This window comes from Hakea prostrata, chromosome 1, assembly GCF_041222555.1.
Source record: "Hakea prostrata isolate BN-2017 chromosome 1, UWA_Hpros_2, whole genome shotgun sequence".
NCBI lineage: Eukaryota > Viridiplantae > Streptophyta > Magnoliopsida > Proteales > Proteaceae > Hakea > Hakea prostrata.
Window position 1 is genome coordinate 76,040,020 of NC_142600.1, and position 17,347 is coordinate 76,057,366.

General features: G+C 38.4%; 1 protein-coding gene across 2 annotated transcripts; it reads left to right on the plus strand.

Annotated features, from left to right (window-relative positions):
- The first annotated feature begins 205 nt into the window (after positions 1-205).
- Positions 206-17,264, plus strand: LOC149030142 (F-box protein At4g00755-like). 2 transcript variants are annotated; one of them, XM_089142455.1, is made up of 7 exons: positions 206-405; positions 577-614; positions 957-1,144; positions 9,088-9,495; positions 9,575-9,753; positions 10,821-10,939; positions 16,280-17,264. In XM_089142455.1, the coding sequence occupies exons 3-7, from the start codon at positions 1,018-1,020 to the stop codon at positions 16,560-16,562; spliced, it is 1,116 nt and encodes a 371-aa protein (XP_088998581.1). In that variant the 5' UTR covers positions 206-405; positions 577-614; positions 957-1,017; the 3' UTR covers positions 16,563-17,264. The 2 variants fall into 2 exon arrangements, with proteins under 2 accessions (XP_088998581.1, XP_088998582.1); XM_089142456.1 differs by lacking the exons at positions 206-405; positions 577-614 and adding an exon at positions 626-836.
- The last annotated feature ends 83 nt before the right edge of the window (positions 17,265-17,347 follow it).

The window sequence follows — 17,347 nt, forward strand, 5'->3', positions numbered from 1 at the left end:
CTCAAACCACACCAGTCATAAACAATTATTTTCTTAATGAGCTGTGTTGGGGCCGAGTGTTTTTTCAGCCCAAAACCAGTCGAACCCGACCTGTTGACACCCCTAATCCTTATAATGGACAATATTATTAATATTATTATTATTATTATTTTTTTAACATAACTCATGGGTGACATTAATTTGATGTTAAGTCGGCGTGGCACTGAAAGTTTCCCCTAAGAAGATTGATTCAGAAATGCATAATCTGCGGAAGTAGCGTTTGAAGACGAGCATTGCGTGCTTATTAGCGTGTTCGATTCGTGGCAGATAAGGCAAACAACGTGGAGTCGCTGTCCTTTAGGATTTCGTTTCGACGGCATTCTCCTTGCGGTTGCGAGTGTTACGCAGTTACGGTTTTGGTGACTGGTAAGTAGTGACACCACTTTACTGCCTTTGCGTCATTTCCACAAACACCAATCGCTCCCTCTCTCTCAGTCTCTGTATTTCTACAAGAACACATCTCTCTGTCGGAATGTTATTTTTTAATATCCATTATGAGTTTTTAATCTGTAACATCCCTTCCTTTCGGTGCTACAGTGTTCGGATCTGCTCATTGTGACTCCAGCCGTAGAAAGGTGAAGCTCCTTTTCTTTTTAATGTTCTTCTTGTCGCTTCGAGCATATTTTCTATCCACTCTTTTATAAATTTCGATGCAGAACGTGAGGTTATCTGAGGTTTATTGAAACAACTATCTTATAAGTTATCCGCGTCTAGTTGCTTCACTTCGATCCGAAATATTTGGTTACCATGTTGTTAGGGTTAAATTTTCATTAAAGTTTTTGATCGTGTACTGAAGAGTGAGATCGATCTCCCCAATTTTCTGATTTCTGTTGTTTTACTTGGGTTTCTTCTTTGCTATTTAATGGGATGGTTAGTGGTTGAATTGTAACGTTCTGCTTCTTATTGTTGGCAATCAGGTTCTGGGTGGCGCGGAGGCTCCTGGTTCTTACTTCGAAGTTTTATGTTTGTTAACCTGGTATGGAGAATTGTAGTGATTTCCTATCATGGCTTGGATCAGATGTGTCGATGCTGATTCTCAAGAATCTAGATGACCCAGCTGATCTAGTACGTGCTAGTGCTGTCTCCCGTGCTTGGCATGAATTCAGTGAGTCTCAACTGTCAACTAGAGCCGACTCTCTGTCTTACTTTTCAGTTTTCTGCCTTTTACTTTTTTGTTCTTTCTTTGTCGTTCTCTTTTTTTTTTCTTTTTCTTAGGATTCTCATGAATTTGTTTTTTATACTAAAATTTTGTCTAAGATCATGATATTATCTAAAACTTAATTAGCCTTTTGAAAACACTTTTGAGGTTTTAAACATGTTCTTCTAAGTCAACCATAGGGGAGGATGTTGAACTTAACCTTTTCTTCTCCTTGCATGAAGCCTTAAAGAAACAAGCCCAAATTAGTAATTGAAGTCGCTTTTAGTATGTGCTTCCCTGCTTTTTTCTAACTGTTGCATCCGTTTTTATTCTCAATTATTACAAGAATGTCCACTTGATGTATTTTGCGTGCATGGAGGTGTTGAATATCTGGTAGAGCATCATTAACATACTTCAAGGGCAATGCATGTGGCCTAACATACTGTATACATCCCAGATTGCTTTTACTTGTCATTTCATCAGACTGATGATAAAACACTTGAATACTTTTCTAGTATAAGGAGAGTTTTGAATTTGTATTAAAAACCTATAACTCTATTGTAGTTCATTTAGGTATTCTATCTGATATTGGTCATTGATCGTGTAGTTAACCAATCAAAAATAAAATCTTAAACTAATCTAGTTAGCAGAAAGTACGGGGTTGAACTACGGGGAACTAAAAGGTTAAGTTACTGAGATTGAATTCTACAAATCCTGACTTAAAGTAAATTTGAATTATTTTTATTCTACTTAAATAAAATAAAAAAAGAAGAAATTAAACTATTAATTAATGCAAAAAACTTTAACTATGAATAAGTGAGGATCTTTGGGATTTCAAATCCTCAATGCTTTTCACTAGTTGATATAACTCTACGCTTCAAAACAAAAGATGGTATTTCTTAGATATGCCTTATCTTTGCCAAACTATCGTCCTTCCCCGAAGCTTGGCACGTTTAGTTTGCTTAGCTATAAAGCATCTTTGGCCAGACTCAAACACAATTAAAAGCATCAACTATAAGGCATAAAACAATCAAATTAATGAAATAAACAATGGTTCATCTACATCTCAAATAAAAGGAACTAGCTACTCGTAATAACAAAGCTTATAAAACAAATAATAATGGAATTTAGAGAGAGGGTTGGTCTTCTTCTTGCGCAATGAGAGAGAGAGAGATGAAAGCCAAGATCCGTGTTCGCCATCTTCTCCCTATCCGTGGCTGTCTTCTCCTTTTTATATATATCCCGCACACAATGAATTTGTGAATTTGTCCTCTTTACCCATTAATTTGACCTTTATTTGTTCAGATTTTGGGAAAACTCAAAACTAGAAAGTTGTAGATATTTCGTTATCTTTCGATAGCATATTGAATCACCTCAATCCGAGTTCAGACAATAGAGATATTCCCAAAATACTCAAGGTGAGTTTGTTTGCACGATTTTCAGATCTTATTACCAATTTTGTTCCTTAGACCTCCATCTGTTTCCAATTTGGCTAAGATTCGTGTTGTCCTTGCATTAATTAAGTTGGATCTCAGCATTCATGATTTCTTGGGTAGCAAGATTGAATCCCATTATTAAAATCCACCAATATCTAATATATTTGTTAATTTTGCTCCATATTATCTGTAATAACTAAAATCACCTTATTCCTAAAAAAGACACAAAAGTATTCAATTAGCTCTCTTAAATATGAAAAGTTAAATCAAATAAATAATGGTAAATGCATGCTTATAAAATTCCCTCACACTTAACTCTTTGCTAGGCCTCGAGCAAAATGAAACAATAAAAGCAGTACTGAAAATAAATAAAGAGAAAAACCTAACTCACTTTCGTAGGAATCACGGTTGCACTTAGCATGTGCAACAAGCCTTTAAATCCCTAGGTTACCCTTGTGGACGAGTTATGTGTCGTGAGTGTTTGTAGAGAATATACACACAAAATTCTTAAGTGTTTCTCTAATTGTTCTGGCAATAGTAAGAGTAAAAAGATAGATTCCAAGACAAAGACACTCAATTAAAGATTGAAGGGAATTTAGGCACCCCCACACTTAAGCTCTTTACACCCCTTCTTGAGTCTAGCTCTAGGAAAACAATTCAATTAAGAAGTCTCCTCTTATCTTTAGCCCACCAGTTCACCCTCAGATAAGACTAATCTAGGTACTTAGTAATACCAAGAACTCAGGATCTAAGTAATATTGACCTTCTTAGACATTTCACATTTATCAACACATTAATTCACTTATTTCTTTAATGCACACAATTCTAGTCTGTGCAATGTCTTGCCTTTTAAGCTTTCTAGATGGCCCATGTAACGAGTGTTGGGTCAGCCACTCTCAAGCCGGATGGCCTTAAGGGACTAGGTGTAGAACACCCCTCGAACTTACTTACTCAAGCCAACTAGGATATAGGCTAAGACTGAACCAGAAACATCCCAACTGTTTGACGCGATGCACGATGTTGGTGACACGAGACCCGGTTATTGAGAAGGTGGTCTAAACTTTAAACTTTAGCAGGATTTTTTTTCTTCTTAAACATTATACTTCAATTCAATTCACATTTAAGCTGTCTAAAATTGGTCTCATCTTGTCACCATAAGCATAAGGCAATACAAGACAATTAGATGGTCAAACATTTTGGACTAACTGGAGTTCCTATTTTCCAATTCAACCTCAATCTCAAAATGTAAAACCCATTACTATTCTCTCAAGAGAGTGCTCATCACATCAGATGGGATTTCTAAAACCCTTAAACACTCATTTTGTATCTAAGCAAGGAATTAAAACGTAATTCTTACCAAAGCCAAAAAAAGTTTAGGCACTTTTAATCTTTGTGACAATGCTTTACCAACTATCAACGAGTCTTACTCGAGTTGACACCCCCTCCACACACACTTAAATTATGTAGTGACCTCAATGCATGCAATATTTAAAGGAAAAGGAGAAAATAATAGAAGCAAGTAGAGGAAAGAGTGTAATCGATGTTTGAAATCGTGATAAAGCACGCAACAGTAAAACCTAACAAACAAACATAAAAAAGAAAAGAAAAAGAACAAGAAATAGCATCTAAACAAATGGGTTGCCTCCCATAAAGCACTAAGTTTAGAGCCTTTAGCCAGACTCAGTGAGAGACTCATGAAGAGTCTTGAGGCAAGTCTTCTAAGTCCAACTCCTCAATAAGTTGGCCATCAATATAGGGCTTTAGTTGTTGGCCATTAACCATAATGGTTTGCCCATTTAGTGGGTTACGGATCTCTACCACACCATGGGGAAATACTTTAACAATCACACAAGGATCATCCCATCGAGATCGAAGCTTACTAGGAAATAAGTGCAATTTAGAATTAAACAGCCACACTCACTGATCAAGTGCAAAGGACTTCCGATCAATATGTTTGTCATGAAAAGCTATGGCTCAGTCCTTATAAATGCGCGAATCATCATAAACATTATGATGCATTTCTTCTAATTCAGATAATTGAAGATGGCGAGTAGAACTAGCGTCAGACATATCAAAATTAAATGTCTTAATCGCTCAAAATGCCCTATGCTCTAACTCAACAGGAAGATGACAAGTTTTACCAAAGACTAAACTGTATGGTGACATACCAATAAGAGTTTTATAAGCAGTCTGATAAGCCCATAATCCATCCTCTAATCTAATAGACCAATCCTTGCGGTCGGGTCTGACGGTCTTTTCTAAGATGCGCTTGATCTCACGATTAGAAACCTCCACTTGACCAGATGTCTGAGGATGGTAGGGAGTGGCAACCTTATGGGTAATGGAGTATTTCTTCAACAAAGCTCCAACCCACCAAGACTAAAGTGAGTACCGTTGTCACTAATAATAGCTTTAGGAAAGTCGAAACGGCTAAAAATATGGCTCTAGATGAAGGAGATCACTACCTTATGGTCATTGGTCCTAATTGCTTTAGCTTCTACCCATTTAGAGACATAGTCAATTGTAACAAGTATGTATTCATTACCAAATGATTTAGGAAAAGGTCCCATGAAATCAATACCCCATACATAAAACTTCAACGTCAATAATAAGGCTAAGGGGCATCATGTCTCTGCGGGAAATATTGCCAACTTGTTGGCATCTAAGACATGCTCGACAAAAAGAATGGGCATCTTTAAACAATGTAGGCAAGAAAAAACCACTCTGCAACACCTTTGTTGTAGTCTTATTACCACTAAAGTGTCCCCCACAGGCGAGAGTATGACAAAAGGATAAAATACTCTGAATCTCACTCTCAGTGACACAACGACGAATGACTCGGTCTGAACAATAACGAAAGAGCTTAGGATTTTCTCTGTAATAGTACTTAAGTGAGGAGAAGAAGCGGTCCTTAGATGCCTAATCCCAATTAGAAGGAATCCTTCCCGTAACAAAATAATTAACAATATAAGCATACCAAGGAGTGGACGTAGAGGATATAACTAATAATTGCTTATGAGGAAATGTCTCACTAATCAACTCAAAGGGGTTAGAATCAAGAGGAATTCAAAATAAATAATATGCTACAACATTCTCTGAGCCTTTATTATCTCTAATCTCCAGGTCAAACTCCTGAAGGAGTAGAATCCAGCAGATGAGCCTAGGCTTGGCATCAGGCTTAGCGAGAAGGTGCCGAAGGGTTGTATGATTTGAATAGATAATCACCTTCGAGCCTAAATTATATGAACGGAACTTATCAAGGGCAAAAACCACTGCTAGCAATTCCTTCTCAGTAGTTGTATAATTCATCTGAGCATCTGAGAGGGTTTTACTAGCATAGTAAATAAAGAATGGCTTCCCATCTACCTTTTGACCCAAAATAGCACTAAGAGCAAAATCAAAAGCATCACACATAATCTCGAAAGGGAGATACCAATCAGGTGATTTCAAGATAAGTGCTTTAGACAAGAAATCTTGAAGGGTATTGAAAGCATGAAGGCATTTATCATCAAAGATAAAAGGGGCATCCTTTGTAAGTAAATTACGCAAGGGTCTAGAAATTAAGTTGAAGTTCTTAATGAAACGCCTATAGAATCCAGCATGGCCTAAGAACGATCGGACCTGCCTAATAGAAGTGGGAGGGGGTAGTTTAGTAATAACCTCAACCTTGATCGGATCAACCTCAATACCACATGCAGACACTATGTGACCAAGGACAGTTCCTTCCTGAACCATAAAATGGCTCTTTGCCCAACTTAAAACAAGGTTCGCATCCACACATCTTGTAAGAACCTGTGATAGCCGGTTGAGACACTTGTCATTGGATGATCCAAAGACGGAGAAGTCATCCATGAAAACCTAAGGATTGGCCAACCATATTAGAAAAGATGGCCATCATGCACCTTTGAAAGGTGGCTGGAGCATTACATAATCCTAGAGGCATGTGTCTAAATGCAAATGTACCCAAGGGGCAAGTGAAGGTCGTTTTCTCTTGGTCACTAGGGAAATGGGAACTTTGTTGTAACCAGAGTAACCGTCAAGAAAACAATAGTGTCTTTGCTCGGGTAGTCTTTTTAGAATCTATCAATAAATGGCAAGGAGAAATGATCCTTTTTGGTGACTTTGTTTAACTTTCGGTAATCGATGCAGACACGCCAACCTGTAGTGGTACAAGTTAGGATGAGGTCACCGTTGTCATTCGGAACCACAGTAATGCCATATTTCTTAGGGACAACCTGAGTAGGACTGACACATTCACTATCAAAGATTGGGTAGATAATTTCGGCATCTAACCATTTAATCACCTCATTTTTCACTACCTCTCTCATGTTTGGATTCAAACGACTCGAGGATCCCTACCGGGGTTTTGTTCCATCCTCACAATATATTCTACACATACATATAGAAGGGTCTATGCCCTTAAGATCAACTAAGGACCAGCCAATGGCTGCCTTGAATTCAAAAAGCACTCCTAAAAGTTGGTCTTCTTGCCTAGGTGAAATAATGATAGGCAAGGTTTCATTTTTCCCTAAGAATGCATACTTTATATTGGAAGGGAGAGGTTTAAGTTCCAACTTAGGGGGAGATATGTGGGATGAGGGTTAGGGAGATGCAGCTAATGGAGGTAGAGAAATCTAATTGTAAATGGTGGTTGCTCCAAAGGAGTAGAAGAGTCCGATAATGTGTTGACTTCCTCAATAGGGTCAAATTCCCCAAATGTCAAGTAATGCTGGAAGGGATCATTAATAAGCATGTTTGAAGTATAATCAACCACTACCTCATCAATAAAGCTAATTACCTTATCTTTGCCAGACTATCGTCCTTCACCGAAGGTTGGCACGTTTAGTTGCTTAGCTATAGAGCATCTTTGGCAAGACTCAAACACATTTAAAAGCATCAACTAGAAGGCATAGAACAATCAAATGAATGAAATAAACAATGGTTCATCTACATCTCAAAGAAAAGGAACTAGCTACTTGTTATAACAAAGCTCATAAAACAAATAATAATGGAATTTAGAGAAAGGGTTGTGGTCTTCTTCTTGCACAATGAGAGAGAGAGAGAGATTAAAGCGAAGATCCGTGTTCGCCGTCTTCACCATCTTCTCCCTATCCGTGGCTGGCTTCTCCTTTTTATATATCTTGCACACAATGAATTCGTCTTCTTTATCCATTAATTCGACCTGTATTCGTTCAGATTCTGGGAAAACTCAAAACTAAAAAGTTGTAGATATTTTCATTATCTCTACATAGCATCTTGAATCACCTCAATGCGAGTTCAAACAAGAGAGATATTCCCAAAATATTCAAGGTGGGTCTGTTTGCACGATTTTCAGATCTTATTACCAATTTTGTTCCTTGGACCTCCACTTGTTTCCAATTTGGCTAAGATTCATGTTGTCCTTGCATTAATTAAGTTGGATCTCAGCATTCATGATTTCTCGTGTAGCAAGATTGAATCCCATGATTAAAATCCATCACTATCTAATATATTTGTTAATTTTGCTCCATATTATCTGTAATAACTAAAATCACCTTATTCTTGAGAAAGACACAAAAATACTCAATTAGCTCTCTTTTAATTAATTAAATATGGAAAATTAAATCAAATAAATAATTATACATGCATGCTTATCAGTCATTACATAGTACTTTTCACTTTTATGATTCAAATCATCTATTCAAGTAATTGGGATATAACTGTGTCTAGTAGAGGAATTGAATGTGGAGAGCAAGTGAGCTTCAATATCAATTCGCACAATAACCTGAGAACATTTCAAGTTCCCAGGAAAAGGATATCCATCCCATCTCAAATTATTATTTCTCATAAACATTGTATCCTAAATGTCAAACCAAGGACGTTGTAATTTGTAGAGCCATATGTATAAAACAATTTAGTGGAGCTTTGATTTATTAAGAGATGGGTTTTTAGTTAATTGGGATCCAATCATCCAAGTAGAGTTTTGTAGGAGATTTTGAAGTTAGTTTCCTCCGTTAGCCAGTTGTGCTGGTCTTTTCTTCTTCTTCTTCTCCTCTTTCTTTTTTTTTGATGTGGGTGGGTTTTTTTTTTTTTTTTTTTTGGGGGGGGGGGGTGGGGGGAGAGGGGGTTGGTTTGAAAATGAGGTGTTTCTTTTGTTCACAATTAGTTGTAGCCTGAGCTTGAGATCAAGGCATCAAAACAGGCTCTTGGCAAAAATTGTTGGGGTAAGGCTAATCAGGAAAACTGCCCCCCTGGACTCTTATTATGCAGAAGCCTTCACCAGGTTCAACCTTTTTTCTTTTAATCAGTTTACTCTTTTCTACTGCTGACAACCAATGGGATTTGAGGATTGTGATTTGTCTGTAGGATTTTAATCTAGAAACCTTGTTAACTTGCCAAATTAAATAAATTAAAAGAAAAAACTCAAGTTTTTTATAATATATGTTTTGTTTCATGGTATACTATTTTTAGAAGTGTTTATGAATTTCTTTGCAGTTATTGCAAATGAGTTCTGCAAGAACCTGTGTTTAAGAATGTTTCCAGAGATATCCATGGTTGCTCATGTTGTTGAATTAAGCAAAGAGCCTCCCAAAGTTGGATCAAATAGGTTTTTGGGGTGCGCAAGTCTGAAGAGGGATCACCGAGTTTATGCTCTTTTAGCGCACAACTTCACATCACTTAGGAAAAGGGATTGCATTGCAGAGGCCATTTGTGCATCCAGTACTGATAATTATCCTGAAGAAAGTATTGACAACACCTTGGAACCCAATGACCGCATTGAGCAGGGGGCCTCATATTGGTCAAGTGAAGGACAAGATGATCCTGCTGTGCCTGAGACATTGACGTATAGATTGGTGTCTGGGCTGTGTGTTGTAACTGAAATCAGCATACAACCATTCCAAGGTTTCTCTTGATATTTCCTTTTTTTTTTTGGCCTGGTATTCCTTTTTCTTTAATTAATTAGTATTATTTTGTTGATTAGCATATTTTCAGCATGGTGACCCTATATATTCATCCAAGGCTGTGCGATTTCGAATGGGCTATCTTGAGGAACCACGGGAAGCAGGGAGTGATATCATGGATGGAACTTCAGTCAGTCAAAGATACATTAAAAACAACTTCATATCAACATATGTGTCACCAGAGTTCCCGATGGCTCAGGTCAGTTGGAAGCCACCACCCTAAAAAGAACATTTCCATTTTTTTGGTTTCTTTTGCGTGGGGGGGGGGGTATTTCAATCTATACCTTAGCTACTCCATTTAAGGTCATTCCTTAGGCATCCTGAGGCATCCTGTACACCTCAAGAAGACCTATCTTTTACCCATTAAAAGTTTATTCGAACTTAAAAGACCTTGGTTAATTGACCCTTGTACATTTGAGGCTATCAGAGATTTCTGAAATTCCCATGTCAAAATAACTCCTTATCATTTTAGAAGACTAAAATGAAGTAAATAAACTCAAAATAAAAATTTGTCTGGTAGTATTCTGGTTTAACTCAAACAATTTAACTATTAATCATATTTACTAGCATTATCTCAACTTTCTGGGCTTATAAATTAGTTCCATTACATAAGAGACCAGAAAAAGGAAGCCTGAAGGCCTATAGAATCCAACTGTGGTCACAATAAATTCTGAGGCAAAATTCACCCAATAGGGCAAATTGGCAACAATCTTAACTGCATCATTGCATCTTCATTTTGGATGCTGAAAAGCATTTTAGGAAATCATTTCATTTTTCGATAGATAAAAATGGAAAATTTTTAAGGATAACAATCTGCAAACCCATCCTCTTTCAAAGAGGGTTATGGTTGTATAGCTTGTGACCCTCCCCAGGCCCTGCAGTGGTTGGAGTCGAAGTAAAGTAGAACTGTCTATGGATATTTCCATATGTGGTGCATTTTGAACAACAAACGTGCCCTTGTGTTTTTATAATATTCCCAGTGTCCTGGAATGGATTTAATTGTTGCTTCTGTTTTTGTAATCACAAGGGCAGTGAGGACAACAAGCATTCATTTTGTTTTGTAGATTCTATTATTTAATATATTTTTTTTCCTATCGATAACTGTGCTGTACTTTACATGACAAACAGTTCGTGTTTCTTCTTTCAACTAATAGTAAGTGCCCTTTGCTGGGCCTTTTAGCTTCCAACGGAGTGCTGTAGTGTTTGAGTCACTATTAATTTAATTTATCTAAATTCTAATTGCTGATGGTACTTCAATAAAAACAGGAAAATTGTTTGCAGAAGTTCAAGCTACCAGAGCCAGTACTTTGTATTGGTGGTATTCTGCAGGTTGAGCTACTGGGTAGGGTCCAGAGACAAGAAACAGACAATTTATTCTATATATGGTAGGTAACCTGACTGAGACTTCTCTTTTTGTTTGTCATATACAACTGCAATTTTAACTAGAATGAACTCTGATGCTTGATTGGGTGACTAGTCAACTCAGACGTTATCTATGCTGACAGAGAGAAGAAAATGGAAACACTATTTTGCTTTTCTGCACACCATGAGTTCAGATAATGGCAGGACTCATGTCTTAAATTCTAAAGCATGGTTTCAAAATCTGATGCACTAGTTCATATCACAAGCTTTCCTTTCCTTTTTTGTCTGTTCTGGTTGTTCTTGCTGTGGTGGTGGTTGGCAGGAGGTAGTAGAGTGAGAAATTTGTGGTAAAATGCAAGCTGTCTTTGGTTAACCTAATAAACTCTCTTCCCATTAGTTGTCTGTACTTCCTGTTAAAAAATAATCACTTTTGGGGATTGAACGGGCATATGAAATTTCAGAACTTTCCAGTCTTGGGAAAATTTAGGGTTTTGGATTTGGGTTGGATGGTTTTGATTGGCCATGAGAATCTCTACTTGGGTAAATTTTGGAGATCTAAGGGATCCAAGAGGGTTAGGGTCTTTCCAAAACCTTATGGGTGAGAAGGAAATAGTTGAAGGTTTGGTTGAATGGGGAATCTTGGGTGATCTTTGAAAACTTTTCCAAATCCTTTTCTTGGGTGATCTTTGAGAACTTTTCCAAATCCTTTTTCTTTTTTTTCTTTTCTTCTTCTTCTTCCCCCCCTTTTTTTTTTTTGGGTCCTTTCTGGTTTTTCTTTCTTTTCTGATCTGCCACAAGAAACAGGGGAGCAAGAGGCTGGGGAAGGGTTATAGGGGTTACCGCAGGGGCTGGGGGAGTTTGGGAATAGGTTGAGGGTCATAGGAGGGTGGGGAAGGGGGTTAGGGGTCTGTGCAGGGTAGGGAAGGGGTCCAGGTGGTTTACAAAGGCAGGGGGTGGGGATTCTGTCTTGCACAGGAGCAGAACAGGGGAAGGGAGAGCTGCGATAGGTTGTAAGGGTGCTGGACTTACCTTGGAATGATCTGAGCTGATATTTGTAGATGCAAGAGTGAAGATTCTTGCTGGATATGTGGTTGAATGCTGAAGATAAATGCCGGAATTTGCAGAACTGAATTGAGAAGACTGAAAATTAGAAACCTAGACAACCACATGGTCCCCCTCAAAGGAACCCTGCCAATACCTCCTTGGCTGTAATATTCTCAAAATTTTATTCATCAAAACTGATTTCTTCTGTGGTAGGCATGGGAATATATAGCTTTTACAAGACTCCAAAATAAGATCAAATTCAAAAGACCTGACTTAGACTTGGACTCCTTGTTAGAGTAGACAACTCTGACCGAAAGAAGAAACTAATTGGAATTCTGTAATCAGATTAGAAACCCAGCTGAAACACTCAACCAAATAACAGAATAAAAGGCAAAAAAGGACAAAAATACCCCTAGTGGGATGCGCTAGGTCCTCTTGTGGCTTCTGCTGGACCTCTTTTTTGTGTTCACATCACCCTGAAACTGACTAATGGAAGTCCTGTACTGAGAAGGGAAATTTGCAGGTGTAGGGGAAGATATTGCACAAGCACCCTCTTATAAAAGAAAAGAGGGGGGAGGGGAGGAAACTCAGGGTTTTTCTCAATTGACACTCCCTGTTGTTGGGTTATTAATGTAAAGCTAAGACCAAGGATGATCTAACCCTAATTAACCCACAAAACCAGAGAAATAGACCTAGAACAAGAGTTTAGTATATTAGGGTCTGAACCAATGCAGTACTCAAAGGTGTGATTGAACTGTTTAGTTTAAAGCTTGTATGATGGCTAACAACTATTGTAAGTTTTGTCTGATTCCAATTGTTGGATTGAGAGATATGGAGGTGGCAACTTATGGATCTAATAGTGGAATAAGGTGGTGGATTGGTTAAGGGGAGGAAGGTTTATCAGTCCAATTCTCAATCACTCACCAGGTTTAAATGGGGGACCAGCAGCAACTTGATAGCGGCTGTTCTCAGGTTGAATGGTTCTTTAAGTTCAACAGTTACAACAAATAATTCAAGAGTGGCCTTGTTCACTAAGCAACGACGTCATTGTTCTTTAGCAAAATGGAACTTGAACAGAGGAGCAGCAGCAGCAATATAATAGAAAATAGGAAAGTACAAGCATAGGGTATTCAGCACTCTCAGCTAAGTTCCCCAACATTGGTGTTTAGCTCTCAACAGCAAGGCCTTAGCCCTTGTTATCACTCAAAATGGTGAAGGGGACCTTCATGCTCTAAGGACAAAATATTCATCAATTCAATATTTCTTTTCCTCTACTTTTTTGGGTAAAATCAATTCAATATTTCATTATTAATGGGCTGTGAACAACCAATTACATAAATATATTTGATGCAAACCCCATTTTTGGGGTAGGGATCCAAGGATGTTTTCCCTAAAATTGAGGGTTTGCCCAGAATCTTCCAGCAAATAGGTCTAAGATATTATGGGTTGTCTTTGAATCTCTGAGGAAGTTGCAGGAAGCTTGTAGGATTGATGTGGGTTGTCTTGATCTAGATGGGAATTGTAGGGAAGGACAGAGATTAAATTGCGATCCTATAAGTTGATAGGGAAAAGTTAGAGTTTTTAACAAAATCTCTATGGGCTGGTTTGAGATTCCCAAAATTACAGTAGAGCTGAAAAGAAAGGTTTTAGGAATATGGGAAAGATTTGGATAAGATATTGGTGGATTCTTGGATGGATCTTGGGCAATTTTTTGAATCTTTTTCTTCTTCTTTTCTTTCTTTATTGTCTTTTCCTTTTCTTTCTTTTTCTTTCTTGTTTCAGATCTGGTGCAAGTCAGAAAAAGTGGGTGGAAGGGAGTGCGATGAAGAGAAGAGAGGGAATGTGGGAACCTCAGGGTAGGGGAGAGGTGAGGGAGGGATGGGGGAGTGTCGCAGGGGGTAGGGGAGGGTGCTCTCAAGGGTGCAGCAGCAAGGGGGAGGGGTTTTCTCAGTTGCACAGACAAGGAGAGGGACAGGGAGGGTTATGTGATGGGTTTGAGAGGTGAGGAAGGGGACTGAGGTTGCTGTGATTGAAGGGGAAGGGGTAGGGAGGTGATGTTACTTGTGTGCAGAATTAGGAGGAAGATTTGCTGGACTTTGCTGGAACCTCAGGATTGAATTGATGAAGATAGCAGAAGATAACCCACAAGGTCCCTGCAGTTTTTCAATAATTTTATTAATCCAGACTTAAAATTTCAATGAAGGCTAATTATGGCCTACACGAAAAAGACTTGTGATCTACCTTGGGAATCCTTTATAATTTAGGATCTCCCTCACATTTAATCTCAGCTACACAATTAAAAGACTTTACCTTTCTTCTTGAGATAAGAGTCTTGCTTTAAAGAAAGAGTCTTAAGGGCTCAAGAACTCAACTCACAAATCAAACCAAGACTTCTAAACAAAACAAGACTCCTGAAAACTAAGAATAAAACACTGAAATAAAATTCCAGCTGATAATTAGGTCTGAAATTGATGATAATACCCCCTCTTGGAGGGTTCGGCCAACCATAGGTGCACCACTTTGGAGTGGCCTTGGGGCCCACTCCAGGGTTTTGGCCAGGGGGTGAACCCTTTTTCACATCACATACAGAGCATAAACTCTTAGGACAAAAATTGGCATCACAGAATTTCATTATAGTGTTCTCATTAAGAACCCAAAAGGGGATTATGAATCCAGTTATCTGTTCACGTGAACAGTGTTTTGGCTTCCTTGTCCTCCTATTAGACTAGCTGGGCTGAATTGACCTGGTTCAGCTGGTCCAGTTGAAGCTGGTTTAGTCTTTCCCAGGTTCTACATCAGTTACAATCACGTATCTAAAGAGGAAAATAACAAATATCCTAGTTAGACTACAAAATTGAAGATTACTGAAGACTCATATTTTAATTGTAACTTGACTCCTACATAAGTAGCCCAGAGAACATAAGAATACATTAACTAATTCCAACCATTTTTGGGCCAAAAACCATTGGAAGAGTTCTTTTTGGGTTTGGTGTCCAAAGCCTAGCATTCTGCTCCAGCCAGCAAAGTGTAGCAGCAGGGTGAAGGGGAAGGCATTGCTGAAGCATGTACTCAAGAGAAAAAACTTCAGATATCTATTCAGTTTACTTCTCCATATGGCTAGTTACAAGCATAACAAATTTTAGTTGGATTACGAAACTAAAAATAACTTGCAACTCCAGTTCTAACTCATCACCTAAGTAGGTAATCCAAAACAAATGAAATACTGAGATAATAAATAGTGAGTAAATTAACTCATTCCAGCTGTTGTTGGACCGATCATTTTTGGGCTTTTAGGTCTCCAAGGCGTAACATGCTGTTCCAACCAGTCCGGGGATACTGTATGGGGATGGTATAGCATGAGCATGCACTCAAGAAAAAACTCAAAACTCAAATTTCCATTTGGTTCACTCTCCCGATTGTTGCGTCACAAGCATCTGTTTAAAGAAGAAAATAACAAATATCCTAGTGGGATTACAAAAAAATAACTCAATTTCTAACATTAACAAGCTCCTACGTAGGTCAATCCAAAACAAATAAAATAATAAATACGAAACAACTTTTCTGATTCAACCTTGGACCAAAATTGTGCCATTCCTTTTTGGGTCTAGATCTCTGAAGCCTATCATGCTTGTCCAACCAGCCAAGTGATACTGGATCATGGACCTTGAGAATATATGCTAGGCCTCTGCAAAATCCCTGCATTCCATTTTGTACTGCAGGAAGGTGATTTGTCTGTAAAAGTACGGGGCAAATATCCATTTTCATACAGTTGTTTCTCTTCACATTGGTGTAAAAGTTATCTGCTCATAAGATGTGCACGATGTATTTTCATCAGTGGGGCATAGAAGTTGGTAAACAGATTCTTTATTGGGGAATGGTTTCTCTTGTCTTGCCATTCTTGCGGATACCTCCCAAGTTGCATACAAATACTGCCACGTGGCAGGTCTGATATGACCTATTTTTGGATGGGTAAATCCATAGGCCCTGCTTCATGTCAAGTGTTTGGCTTGCCTTAAGGATTGTCCTAGTGGCAAAATAAAGCATTTGCATATCCTGGACTAGAGAATGGGAAGATGCCAATTCATAGGATGGTATGCTTGTGTAGTTGTATAATCTTGTTTGAGTCTGAAACTTGACTCAAGATATCTGTGGGAATGTCTCATTATCCTCCTACATAGCACTACTTAGAATCCATTTCAGAAATGCCCCATCAGCCAGGTAGGTGATTCTGTTCCCTTTAGTTGATTTTTTGCTTCAACTGAACTATGAGATTATGGCTAATATTTGTTTATGGCTTCTGGCTTCTGGTTTGTTAACAGTGTTTCCCATGTTAATGTTGTTGGTCGCCCACTCTCACCTACATTTGATGTTGAAATCATTGATAACCCTGGGAAGTCGGCAAGGTGCATACTGAAGTATTACCGGAATATTGACTGTTGCATGTGTCCTACAAGATCATCTCAGGGTGGATCCAGCGCGCCCACAGGCCTGCAGCTGCAGGACTTAAGGTTAATGCACAGAGGTGTAAGGGGTTCGGAGCAAATGATAATCAATACATTGCTGGGGGATGTTGCTGCAGATGGAGGAGATGAATCAGATTAGAGCTGGTTGCATAGATATGCATCAGGTATTGCAAGGTTCTGCTTGGTGGATCTGGACTATGGTCCTCGAACTTGCCCATGGAAGCACCCAACTGTAATTATAGGAACAAGTGGTTCCTTTGCTGTCGTAGAAGCTATTCTTGGCTAATGTTCTCTTTTTTAATTTTTCTTAGAAAGCGTTTGGGCTCTGACTAATACTTTTGGAATCTACATTCTTGATGGTGCAAAGAGCTGTCTAAACAAGAAATATGCGGAAAGAGTTCCTTAGACCCCCCCCCCCCCCCATCCTTTCTTCTTTTCCTGGCAGTGCGCCCTTACTGCAGACTCCCCCTCTTCTGTTTGTATTAAGAGGGGAGTTATTCGTGGGTTAGCACTTCATTTCTGTGTTTTTTTCTTTTTCTTCTCATTTTCTTGAAAGAGCTATTAGGTGGAGCTCGGAATTAACCCAATATTTGGAGACCATGAAAACAATAACTACGAATTAGTTTACCCAGTTGTGCATATTCTGATCGTCAAATATATATGCAAGTTTAATCATGATTTGCTAAGATTTGGAAAGGTTCAATCAATGATGCATCGCTACAATTCTTGCTGAGTTATTGTGAAGATTTAGTTTGGATATCATTTTTTGCCATCAACCAAGATTGCTGGCCCTAGGGTTCTCCTTCACTAGCTTATCTGTATAGAACTTAGCCTAAATGAACACCGATTGATCAAACTCAAGTGCAAGAAAGGTGTTAGAAATCATTTCTAGCGAGTTTTGATTGGAGATCCTACATAACTGGG

What these genes read in the sequence shown, in the direction of transcription:
- LOC149030142 (XM_089142455.1), top strand. Translation starts at nt 1,018, where the DNA reads ATGGAGAATTGTAGTGATTTCCTATCATGGCTTGGATCAGATGTGTCG. An exon ending in CCGTGCTTGGCATGAATTCA is followed by an intron (nt 1,145 to 9,087) that starts GTGAGTCTCAAC and finishes ATTTCTTTGCAG; the next exon opens with TTATTGCAAATGAGTTCTGC. An exon ending in GACAATTTATTCTATATATG is followed by an intron (nt 10,940 to 16,279) that starts GTAGGTAACCTG and finishes GTTTGTTAACAG; the next exon opens with TGTTTCCCATGTTAATGTTG.